We start from the raw sequence: 13,521 nt of genomic DNA on the forward strand, positions 1-13,521 counted from the left end.
AAGCCCTTAGTCACATTTTCTTTTTTGGAGGGTTGGAGGGAGTGGGGAGTGCTCCTGCTGAAGCTAGCCAGATGAACTTCCGTATGTCTCACTCCTTGCTGTAAGAAACCCATATTGCCCAGTTGCCCAAATGATTCTTTTTCTGTCTCTAAAGCTCAGTCATCTTGCTGTAACATGTCTTGATTTCAACTTATGGATCATTTTTCCCTGGCACATAATATGCTCTTTAGGTATATAAGGTCATGTCTTACTTAACTTCAGGAAAGAACTTTTGACTGCTCTTTTTTATTATGAACATTTTAAGACAAACAACAAAGTTGAAAGAATTTTACAGTTCACACCTACCTGCGTATATAACACCTGAAATTTACTACTAAGGTTTTAGTGCTTATATTTATCATATCTCTACCTATCCATCCTTTATCCATCATTAATCCATTGTATTTATGTATCTTCTTTGGAGAAGTTTCTTCAAATAATTTACCCATTTAAAAAAATTAGGTGGTTGTTTTTAAATTTTGTTTTTGAGTTATCAGAATTCTTTATATATACTGGATACCATTCCTTTGTCAGTTATGGGACTTTTGTGAGCATTTCCTCCCAATCTGTGAAAAGTCTTTTTATGTTTTTCACATTTTCTTGGTGAGTAGATGTTTTTAATTTTGATGAAATCTAATTTATCAGTGTCTTCTGAATTTGTGGTTATTGTTCTCCATGACCTAAGAAATCCTTGCTTAGCCCCAAACTGTGAAGATCATCTCTTCTGAAAACTTTATTTTAACTTTTATATTTTCGGTCTGTTAACCATCTTGGGTTAATTTTTGTTATGGTATAACAAAGTGTTCACTTTCATTGTTTTTCATGTGAGTGTGTGTTTATTCCAGTACCAGTTGTTGAAAACACTTTCCTTTCCCTAGTGGATTGCTTTGGTGCCTTTGTTGAAAATTCAGTGACCAAATAAGTGTGGGTCTTTCTCTATTCTGTTCCATTGACCTGGAGGTTAATTTTTATGCGAAGACCTCACTTTCTTGATTACTATAGCTTTGAATTAAGTTTTGAAATCAGGTTGGGTTAATTCCTCCAATTTTGTTATTTTCAAGATTGATTTAGGTATTTTAGGTCCTTTGCATTTTCATATACATTTTAGAATTCTCACAATCATTTCTAATACCTGGTGTTGCTTCATGGTGACAAGTCCTTCGGCTGTGTGTTTTTTCTTTTAAATTAATGGGAAATATTTGGTCCCAATTTTTTATTTGTTTTGTGACTTTCAATATAGGTTTGCTGAATTTCTCCCTTTTTTCTTATTATTTTTTTTTTACAATTGCTGTGCTGGTTCCTTTTGTATGAATCATCACAGAAGGAAGTAGCTTTTTTTCCCCCTAGGAAACTGGTTTATAGGAAGAGGAGGGGGCAGAGTAGTGTTCCAGACTAGTTTTTTTTTCCCCCTAGTCAAAGACTCTCTTTGTGGCTGCTACAGAGTCATGCTGTTTCCTGCAAATACGGCTAGTCTGTGCAGTTCTTCAGGTTACCTCTGATTATTAGAACCACACTGGATTGCTTGTGAGCTTGAAAAGCTTGGTTGTTAATATTGGTCTTACTGAAAATCAAGTTTGCAGTTTTGTATCTGTTTCTCATTGATAATTCTGGTAATGTCAATGCCATCTTCATAGGCAAATGCTACGTAAGTGGTTTAGTCTTTTCTAGTTAGTGTAGTGTGCTTTCAGCCAGGGTTTAGTTACCTGAATGCTTTGGAACTTTGTACCACCCAAAGCACCGGAGGAGTATAGTAGCCTCAGAAATAGTTGTCCTCTGTATAGTTAGTTTTTCTCAAGCTCTTATAAATTACCTGCGACTCATCTTTTTTAATAAAGGCAGAAGTACAGATCTCATTCTAAGTATTCAGTGAACAAGTATTTATTGAAATACTAAAATGAGGAGGGTACTGGAAGAGATTAAAAAAGAAATCCACTGGACAATAAATTGTTCCCTTAATTTGTAATTTAGCATTACACAAGAACATTTTTTCTCTGCTTTTCTTGTTCTTCTGCATTTCAGAAAATATTTATTAGTTGTAAATGCACATGGCTAAAGAGTCCCAGTAGTTGGTGGAGTTTGTTATACTGAACAGTAGTCTCCTGTCTTTGCTCTCTCATACCTCCCCTGCAGTTTCCTTCTTTTCCCTTCTCCATTTCCTTCTTCTCTGAAACTTTTACGTCTTCTAGCCCTAGCTTGCTGGCAATCAGGCAGTGTAGACAGACCTCCCTCTTAAGTTGATATTTTTCTTTGATCTTTTCAGAGAACTCACTTTTAGTTTTGTTAACTTTATCATGTCTTTAATTTCCATTCTTTATTATTTCTTTCCTTCTGTTTGCATTTAATTTGGTTTCCTCTTTTTTCTAAAGTTTAAAAAAATATTTTTAATGTTTGTTTTTGAGAGAGAAACAGAAATAGCACGAGTGGGGGAGGGGCTGAGAGAGAGGGAGACCTAGAATCTGAAGCAGGCTCCAGGCTCTGAGCTGTCAGCACAGAGCCTGAAGCAGGCCTCGAACTTACAAGCTATGAGATCATGACCTGAGCTGAAGTTGGAGTCTTAGCCAACTGAGCCACCCAAGTGCCCCTCTTTTTTCTTGATTTTCAAGGTGAATTTTTAGATTATTGGCTGGAGATCTTTTCTAATAGAGGCACTTTTAAGGTATATATTTCTAAGTACCACATTAGCTGCATCTCATAAATTTTGTTAAGTTTTATTTTCATTCAGACCAAAATACTTTCTAAATCCCCTTGTACTTACTGCTTTGACCCATGGATTATTTGGAAATCTGCTGTTTAATTTTCACCTGTTTGTAGGTTTCCCAAATTTCCTTCTTTTTTTGATTTCTAATTCAGGCTTTTTATGTTTATCAGTACTTGTTTATGTGTTTCTGGGCCAGCAGATGGTCTATCCTGGACAAGGTTTCATGTGTGCTTTAAAAGAATGGATTGTGCTTTTGTCAGGGGTGTTCATAAATGTCTGTTAGGTCAAGTTCGTAGTGTTGTTCAGGTCTTCTGTAGACTTGCTGATTATCTGTCTAGTGTTTCTATTCTTGATTTTAAATTACAGATTACTGTGTTAGTGCATCAGTAGTGTTTTTGGCCTATAAAATTTTTTAGCAGTTATATTTTAAGATGTTTACTTATACATTTGTTACAAATCATAACAGATGCCAGTTAGGAAGAAATTGTACATATATAATATAATCTATCAAATTTGCTCATAGCTCAAGAAATATTTACCAGAACACTCGTACTAGGTGTATCATTGAGTAAAACAAAGCCTCTGCCCAATGAAACTTACATTATAGAAAAATACATAATAGAAAACAAATATATAATACATAAAATGGTAGTAAGTGCTAGAGGATAAGAAAATGGGAAAGGGAGTAAGTATGGGATTGCCAGGGGATGGTTTATTAGACTGGTCAGGACATTTGGGCAAAGATTTGAAGGATGTGAGAGTTGAACAATCCAAGCTAACAGCTTGTGCAAAGAACAAACACAAGGCAAGAACATTGCCTGGTACATTTTGTGAAATAGTGAAGAGAGACCTCTGTGGCTAGAGCAGAAAAGGTGAGGGGTTCAGTAGTAGGAGGTAGTCTGAGAAGGAGTGAGGTGGGCCAGGTGCCATGGGACATTACAGGCCATTGTAAGAACTTTGCTTTTTACCTTAAGTCAGAGGACTAACAGAATTTTTTGTAAAAGGGCCACATGGCAAATATTTTTGGTTTTACGAGCCATGCATTTTCTATATACAAGTCTGCTGTCATAGCTTTAAAACAACCAGAAGCAATATGTAAATGAATGGGTGGGGTTGTGTTCCAGTAAGATTTTACTTTATGAAAACTGGCAGTGGGGGGTGCTTGGGTGGCTCAGTTGGTTAAGCGTAGACTTTGGCTTAGGTCATGATCTCATGAGTTCAAGCTCCACGTCAGGCTCTGTGCTGATAGCTTGGAGCCTGGGTCCTGTTTCAGAGTCTGTCTCCTCTCTCTCTGCCCCTCCCTGGCTCATAATCTGACTCTCTTTCTCTCAAAAATAAACAAACATTAAAAAATTTTTTTTAAATTAAAAAAATTTTTAATGTTAAAAAACCAGACAGTGGGTCTGTTTTGATATAATTAAGACAGAATCATTAGAGGATTTCAAGTAGACACCTGACTTTTTAATCGTTTAATGTATTTTAAAATACTTTATTTTGAAATAATTTTGGATTTACAGAAAATTTGCACAAATAATAGAGAATATTCCCTTCAGTCAGCTTGTTACAGTGTTAGCTTAGGTAGCCCTAATAAAATGATCAAAACCAGGAAGTTAACATTGGTATAATACTAATTATAGCTAAACTGTAGACTTTATTCAAATTTGATATTTTTCCACCTAATGTCATTTTTCTATTTTAGCATCCAGTCCTAAATACCACATTGCATTTAGTTGTTCTGACTCCTTAGTTTCCTTCTATCTCTGATAGTTCTTGCACTTTTCTTGTATTTGATGAATTCAGAAACCTTTAGGGAGTACACTAGTCAGTTACTTATAGAATGACTCAGTTTGGATTTGTCTTGATATTTTCTCGTGATTAGATTGTAGTTATGCATTTTTGGCAAGAATAATCTGACTTAACCTTGTAGAGGATCATAGTGCTTTGGAAAGGGAAGAAGCAAGGAGATTACTTGGGGAATTTGTAACAATCCAGGTGAGGCCTGGACTAGGATGATCGTACAGGCCATGAGAATCTGAACTGAATGGGTTCCGATTAGAAAAGTTTGAGAACTATTGCTGTAGCATCAACTGTTTAGGAGAAGGAAAGGAAGAAAGGCTTTGACAGATATATTGGAAATGAAGGGCTTTTTTGTATTTTAATGTTATTTATTCTTTTAACTTCCTCTTTCTTTTATCTTTCAACTACTTGACCATTTTAGAAGCTAGTAAAGCTAACTAGTATTTCTTAGCCTTTGTTGCTACATCTGCATTGAATTTAAAGTATAAAGCCAAGCATTAGATGGGTAGGAATAGCTTTTCCTTGCACCTTAAGGAAGTAAAATTTATTATGAGCTGCCAGCCCCATTCTAGCACATATCTTTTAGTCCTTTTGACTTGTCACTGGTACACATTGTCTTTCTGGAATTTTCCTTGGTTCCTTATGTAAACCGACATCTGCTTCAGGCCCTGAAAGAGTTAATAAGGACTTGGCTTACCTTCCTGCTGTAAAAAACTAGAAGGCTGAACAAAATATGATTCATTTGTGTCAGACATTGACAGCAGACTGTGCTTGATGTGATTCCCAGAGACAGAAAAATAAGTGCAGTGAGGGGTGCCTGGGTGGCTCAGTCGGTTAAGCATCCGACTTCAGCTCAGGTCATGATCTCACGGTTTGTGGGTTCAAGTCCCATGTCGGACCCTGTGCTGCCAGCTCAGAGCCTGGAGCCTGTTTCAGATTCTGTGTCTCCCTCTCTCTCTGACCCTCCCCTGTTCATGCTCTCTCTCTCTCTCAGAAATAAATACAACATTAAAAAAAAGTGCAGCGGATACCACAATTACAGTAGTGAGCACTGCATGTTATATGGAAACCAACTTGACAATAAACTATTTAAGAAAAAAAGCACAAAAAAAACTAAAAAAAAAAAACTAAAAATAATTATGAACAGTGCCTCAGTATTCTATGGGATAATATTAACTGATCTACCATATGAAATTCCAGAATGGAGAGGAGAAAGAAGGAATAAGTGCTTTTTGGAAACATGGAAACTTTTCCATCTTAGAAGAAAAGTATAAATCCTTAGATTCAAGAAGTCCAAAAAATCCTAAACAGAATAAACACAAAACTACTGTCAGGTGTGTCCTAATCAAATTGCTGAAAACCAGAGATAAAGAGGAGATCTTGAAAGAAGCCAAAGAAAAGACACATTATGCACAGAAAAAGAAAAGTTAAGAATAGATTCTTGGGGTGCCTTGGTGGCTCAATCGGTTAAGCATCCGACTTCGGCTCAGGTCATGATCTCACAGTTCGTGGGTTCAAATCCAGCGTCGGGATCTGTGCTGATAACTAGCTCAGAGCCTGGAGCCTGTTTTGGATTCTGTGTCTCCCTCTCTCTCCGACCTTCCGCTGCTCATGCTGTCTCTCTCTCTCAGAAATAAACACATTTAAAAAATTAAAAAAAAAAAAAAACATATACAAAGCATGCTAAAAAAAAGAAAGAATAGATTCTTCTTAGAAACTATGCAAGCCTGAGACAGTGGAACACCATCTTTAAGGTGTTGGAGTGGGAACCGTTTTTTTTTTTAATTTTTAAGTTTTTAGATGAATTGCCTTGTATTTAATCAGTCAGTATTAAGGGTTCATGCTACATACAACCTCATGATACCCAGGGGTGTGGGCATCTGTGAAAGCAGTGCTCAGATACAGTGCAGTCTCTATCAAAATGACAATGGCATTTTTCTCAGAACTGGAATAGAGAATCAAAGGGCACCTTTATCCCTTTACAGGTGGGCCGCCTGAGGGCTTGTCCACAGTGCTCACTTGCTGGGTCTCCTGCTAATGCCTGGGGCTTGTGAGTTCTAAGCAAGTTCTTTCGTAGTCTTTGTTTGAGACTTTGTTTCATTTCTTTCATTACTTGATAGAATGTGTAAACAGAAAATGAGTAAGGATAGAGGAGTATTAAACAATACTATCAGCCTAATGATATAAATCTTAAGAGGTTATTTAGTAGGTACCTATCAAAGGCAGTGGATATTGTTTTTATTTTTATGACATCTTTCCAGAGACTATCTTATGGCTTATTGGAGTGATTCAGCCTTTTTAAAGAATTGAATTATAATTGACATACAATATTATATTAGTTTCAGATGTGCCGGATAGAGATTCAACACTTTATACATTATAAAATGATGACTACTGTAGGTCTGTTATCATCTATCTCCACACAAGTTGTTACAATATTATTGACTATATTCTGATGCTGTATGTTACGTCCCATGACTTAGTTATTTTGTAACTGGAAGTTTGTACCTCTTAATCTCCTTCATCTGTTTTGCCAATCCCCCCCAACTGCATCCACCATTTTCCTTATCTATGAGTCTGTTTTTATTCTGTTTGTAAATTTATTTTTTGTTTTATTTTGTTTTGTTTTAGATTCCACATATAAGTGAAATTATACAGTATTTGTCTTTGACTCATTTCACTTAATGCAGTCCCATCCATGTTGTCACAAATGGGAAGATTTCATTCTTTTTTATGGCTGAATAATATTCCACATTGTTTCTATACCACACATATCCATTTATCTATCACTGGACACTTGGGTTGCTTTCATATCTTGGCTCTTGTAAATAATGCTGCATTGATAGGGAAAATATATCTTTTCAAATTAGTGCATTTGTTTTCTTTGGATAAATACCCAAAAGTAGAATTGCTGGATCATGTGGTAGCTGTATTTTTAATTTTTTGTGGACTCTGTACTGTTTTCCACAGTGGCTGTACCAATTTACATTCCTACCAACAGTGCACAAGGGTTCCCTTTTCTCCACATTTTTGCCAATACTTGATATTTCTTGTCTTTTTGATACTAGCCATTCTGACAGGTTTAAGGTCATATTTCATTGTTTTTGTATTTGCATTTCCCTGATCATTAGTGATGGTGAGCATCTTTTCATGTATCTGTGTGTGTGTCTTATTTGGAAAAATATCTGTTCAGGTCTTCTCATTTTTAAATAAGTTTTTTAGTTTTTTTGTTATTGAGTTGTATTAGTTTTTTATATATTTTGGATATCAATCTTTTATCAGATGTATCATTTCCAAATATCTCCTCCCATTCAGTAGGTTGCCTTTTCATTTTGTTGATGGTTTCTTTTGCCACACAAAAGCTTTTTGTTTGATGTAGTTCCATTTGTGTCTTTTTGCTTTTGTTTACCTTGCCTGAGGAGACATATCCAAAAAAATATTTCTGAGGCTGATGTCAAAGTACCACCCATTTTTTCCCCTAGGAGTCTTATGCCTTAATTTCTTAAATTTTAAGTCCTCAGTGAATTCTGAGTTACTTTTCTGCTTGGTGTTAAGATAGTGGTCCAGTTTTACTCTTTTACATGTGACTGTGCAGTTTTCGCAACACAGTTGATTGAAGAAACTGATTTATACCTTTGTATGTTCTTGTCTCTCTGTTGTACATTCGTTGACCATTTAAGGGTGGGTGTATTTCTGGGCTCTCTTCTATTCCATTGAATATTTGTCTTTTTTCCATCAGTGCCATACTGTTTTGATTACTGTACCTTTGTAGTACAGTTTGAAATCAGGAGCATGTTACCTCCAGCTTTGTTCTTCATTCTTCTCTCTCAAAATTGCTTTGGCTACTTAGGATCTTCTGTGGTTCCCTATGAATTTTAGGATTATCTATTCTAGTTCTGAGAAAAATGCCATTGGTATTCTGGTAGGGATTACACTGAATCTGTAGATTGATTGGAGCAGTATGGACATTTTAACAGTATTAATCCTAACAACCCAAGAGCATGATATATCTTTCCCTTAGTTTTGTGTTGTCTTCAATTTCTTCCTTCATGGTCTTAGAGTTTTCAGAGTGTAGATCCTTTACCTCCTTGGTTAAATTTCTTAAATATTTTACGTTTTTTTAATGCAGTTGTAAATGGGATGGTTTTCTTAATTTTTTCCCAATAGTTCATTATTAGTGTATAGAAACACAACAGATTTCTTTATGTTAACTGTGTATCCTGCAACTTTACCGAATTTATTTATTAGTTTTAATAGATTTTCTTTTTGGTGGAGTCTTTAGGGTTTTCTGTGCATAACTGTGTCATCTGTAAATAGGGCCAGTTTTACTTTCTTTTCAATTTGAATGCCTTTTATTTCTTGCCTAATTGCTATGGCTAGGACTTCTAATACTACATTGAATAAAAGTATTGAGAGCAGGCATCCTTGTTTCTTTTCTTAGAGGAAAAGCTTTCAGCCTTTTGTCCTTTTATTGCTGAGTATCATGTTAACTGTGGGTTTGTCAAATATGGCCTTTATTATGTTGATGTGCATTCCCTTTATACCTACTTTGAAAATTTGCATCATAAATAAATGTTGAATTTTGTCAGGTGCATTTTCTGTATCTATTGAGATGATCATGTAATTTCTGTCTTTCATTTTGTTAATGTGGTGTATCACAATAATTGATTTGCGGATGAGAAGCCATTCTTGCATCCCTGTTTGATTATGGTATATGATCCTTTTATTTTGTGGAATTTCGTTGCTGGCATTTTTGTTGAGTATTTCTGTATCTGTGTTCATCAGGGAGATTGGCCTGTATTTTCTTTTCTGGAGTGGTATCTGTCTGGTTTTGGTATCAGGGTAATACTGGCCTTGTAAAATGAGAAGTGTTTCTCTTCAATTTTTGAGGTAATTTGTGAAGTATAGGTATTAGTCTTTAAATATTTGATAGAATTCACCTATGAAGCCATTTTATCCTGAACTTTTGTTTGTTGGGAGTTTTTTTAAAGATTTGTTTTATTTTTAGAGAGAGAGTGTGTGAATGAGTGGGGGGGAGGGGCGAAGGTGGGGGACAGGGGAGAAAGAGAAGATGAGGGCCGTGCAGAGAGGGAGAGAGAGAATATCTTAAGCAGGCTCCATGCTCAGCATGGAGACTGACACAGGGCTTGATCCGTCAACTCTGGGATCGTAACATGAGCCAAAATCAAGAGTCTGGATGCCCAACTGACTGAGCCACCTGGGCACCACAGGAGTTTGTTGTTGTTTTACTGATTCTATTTCATTGCTCGTAATTAGTCTGTTGAGATTTTCTATTTCTTCATGGTTCAGTGTTGGAAGATTATATGTTTCTTGGAATTTATCCATTTCTTCTAGGTTTTCTAATTTGTTTGTAAATAATTGTTCATAGTATTCTCTTAACATCCTTTATGTTTCTGTGATATGTTTTTTTTATTCTTTCATTTCTGATTTTATGTAGGCTTTCTCTCTCTCTTTCTTGATGGGTCTGGCTAAAAGTTTGTTCACCTTTTCAGAGCTTTAGTTTCACTGACCATTACTACTTTTTTAGTTTTTATTTCATTTATTTCTGCCCTGAACTTTATTATTTCCTTCCATTAACTTGGGGCCTTGTTTGTTCCTTTTTTCAACTTCCTTTAAGTGTAATGTTAGATTGCTTATTTGAGATTTTTCTTGTTTCTTGAGGGAGGTCTGTATCACTATGAACTTCCCTCTTAGAACTTCTTTTGCTGTGTACTAGATTTGGGGACATTGAGTTTCCATTTTCATTTGTTTCAAGCTATTTTTTGATTGCCTATTTGATTTCTTTGACGCATTGATTGTTTGGTCTCCCATGTATTTGGTTTGTTTCCAGTTTTCTCCTTGCATTTAATTTCTAGTTTAATACAGTTGTGGTTGGAAAAGATATTTGATGTGATTCTAGTCTTCTTAAATTTGTAATCTATCCTGATAAATGTCCCATGTTTCATGTTCCATGAAAACAATGTGTACTCTGCTGGTTTGGGGTGGAGTATTCTGTACTCTGTCTCACCAGGACTGGTCCAGTACAGCAGTGTGATCTAAGCTTTTTTGTTCAGCATCCCATTGATTAGGTATTTCCAATTTGTACACATATTTGCAAATCACACGTATATGCTATTAATAGCATAGTATACTCCCTAATATATCAAGATTAGAACATTGTTTTTTACATTTAACTTTTTAAATCACTTTTTTTTGCAATTTACCTATTTTTTTCTTTGTTTTTAATTTTTTAATTTTTTTAAACTTATTTCTGAGAGAGAGAGAGAGAGAAAGAGACAGCATGAGCAGGAGAGGGTCAGAGAGAGAGGGAGACACAGAATCTGAAACAGGCTCCAGGCTCTGAGCTAGCTAGTTAGCACAGAGCCCGATGTGGGGCTGAAACCCACCAACTGTGAGATCATGACCTGAGCCAAAGTTGGCCCCCCAACTGACTGAGCCACCCAGGTGCCCCAGTAATTTGCCTATTTAAAGTGACAGCTATGCAACCACCATCTCAATTTTCAAACATTGTAATCACCCCGAAAAACAACTCTGTACACCTTAGCCATTACTCATTAATACCCTTCTTGCCCCAGCCCTAGCGACCACTAATCTGCTTTCTATCTGTGTAGATTATTCTATTCTGAATGCTTTATACAAGTAAAGGCATATAACATCTGGTCACACATTTGTAGCTGGCATTTTTCACTTAGTGAATATGTTGAAGGTTCATCCCTGTTGTATGTGTTAATTTAATATAAAAATACTGAATTTTACTTAACCATGAGAACACTTGATTCTCCAAGGGAAAAAAATCTTTTTCTGTGTATGTCCACTTTTCTTCCCACCTATCCCACTGATAATACCATTCACATACCCCTAGAATACACATATCTCGGTTTTATTTTCATAGATGCATTCCCAGAATTGAGTGATAATATTGCCTTTGAAAAAGTCTCCACATGCTTTTAAAAAAATTTCAGGAAAAAGTGCTCGCTTTTAATTTAATGCAAGCAAGCCCCAAGATCTGATATTGCCTATCTTATTGTCAACGTTTAAGAGTTGGGGAGAGGCAAGAAGAGGCTCTACTGAGATAACGATTTGCCTGGCTGTTTCTAGGCCAGTTATACATTTAGCTTTCTGGAGGAGATTCGCACAACAGTTCCCTTAGCTGATATCAGAAAGGATTTATTCTTTTATGGAAAAGTGATATCAATTACAGTCATTTAAGCAAACCTTTTGTTAGTTCTGTCATTTAACATGCAGTATAAGGATTACATATAATATTAGATTTGGCTCACTTCAGTTTCATATGTATTATTACAAGTTACTTAATGAATCTACATTTACATATACTTATTCTTCTTGACCCACCTCTTGGAAAGCCTACTGGGAATAGGGAGATAGTCTAGTTCATCTCTGTATTCCTGTTTCCTTGGATAGGCAAATCACTGGCTGTCAATAAATGCTTAACAAATTGAATTTCAGGTTGTTTTTTGAATTTATTAATATTTATATAAATTAATCTTGATCATATTTTCCAAAATTATAGTGGATGTGTGGTAAGATACTCATTGGTTAAATATGTTGGTGATAAATTATTTCAAAAGAGATCACTGATATTTGGTTCATATACGGAAAGTACAGAGGATTTTCAGCTGAGTGCCAGTTGTATATCCATAGTTGTTAAGAGTTTGAAGAATGGTCTTAATAAAATGTTTCACTCCTGTGTCTTTAAATTGAGCAATAAAAATAGGAATTACTTGCTGTCAACAGAAATTAAAGTTAACATACTTTTATAGACCATCTTCTATACCACAACTTTTTATAACTTAGTAATTTTGTGATTTCCAAAATTTATCTTTTTGATTTGGTTTGTTTTGTTTTTATCAAGTATTAAATGTTTTGTCAGTTTTTATAACATAGATCATATTTTATGTATGATTGATTTCTTTTAGCATTTTAATATAAGCTATGACTATTTAGAATTGGTAGGGAGTATTAGATCTTTATTTATATATAACTCTGACCATGTGTAAAGTGCTTTTTGACTTGAGTTCTAATTATTATCAGCCTAATGATAATCGTAATAATACAGACCATAACTGCTTTTTATTATATAGTTTTATCATTTAATGTCATAGTCGCTAAGGTATTATTTTCTCCTGTCTTTTTTTTTTTTCTTTTAATAAGATAGGAAAGGGAGGCTTACTGAAGTGACTTTGAATTATACATGCCAAGAGCTACAGAGAAATCTTGAACCTAGGTTTTATGATTTCAAGTGGAAAAATCTTTTTCTATTATTTATTCTGTTATTTATTCACTACTTCAAGTTTGAATATTTCAGGAGAGGTAGAAATAATTTCTGTACTCAGTTTTTTCTACTGAATCGAACAAGAACAATTGAAAGTAATAAAACTGACATCTGCTTATTATATTAGTAAGTACTAAATGATACATCATTGTGCAATAAAGTAGAATAAAGTAGAAATTCAAATCCATAAGCTGTCTGAAAATGTAATGCAGTCCTTTCATTGAATGCTGTAATTATTTATTTGAATTCATTATCAAAAGTTAAGTAAAAATTTAAAAACATTAATGTATGTACAATTTTTTTTTCTTTTTCCCAGACAGATAGTGATTATGTACACAGTGTTGTAGCCAACCTGGAGAAAGAGTAAGTTGTTAAATATGAAAATGATATTTTAGTTACTGTTACTTCTTGGCTTTTTGATAAAAGAAAATGCCCTTTTTATAGTTCTTTTCTCTGTGGAAGTCATTGTTCGTTGGGCTACCTATCATTGGTCTTCAACCTTATCATAAAGTAGGTGCATATATATCCGGTTTTCTGATGATGGATAAATGGGTGTATTTCAATATAGAAAATATTTGAATGTCATACATATGTAACCCTATCCAGTAAATTCTTAATCTTGAAGATAGTAAATATAGAGAGAGTCTGTTGACCAAGAAAAAAAACTTCTGCT

The 13,521-nt window shown here is 34.9% G+C and overlaps 1 protein-coding gene across 2 annotated transcripts in view; it reads left to right on the forward strand.

The window, feature by feature from the left end:
* The window catches only part of MGAT4A (alpha-1,3-mannosyl-glycoprotein 4-beta-N-acetylglucosaminyltransferase A), a 112,333-nt gene that overhangs the window by 66,726 nt on the left and 32,086 nt on the right, over positions 1–13,521 (forward strand). For both annotated transcript variants that reach the window (XM_077749371.1, XM_077749372.1), the window contains exon 5: positions 13,165–13,211. In XM_077749371.1, coding sequence (XP_077605497.1) covers positions 13,165–13,211 — 47 coding nt within the window. The remainder of the gene's footprint in view (positions 1–13,164; positions 13,212–13,521) is intronic.

This window comes from Crocuta crocuta, unplaced genomic scaffold, assembly GCF_008692635.1.
Source record: "Crocuta crocuta isolate KB4526 unplaced genomic scaffold, BGI_CrCroc_1.0 scaffold118, whole genome shotgun sequence".
Lineage (NCBI taxonomy): Eukaryota > Metazoa > Chordata > Mammalia > Carnivora > Hyaenidae > Crocuta > Crocuta crocuta.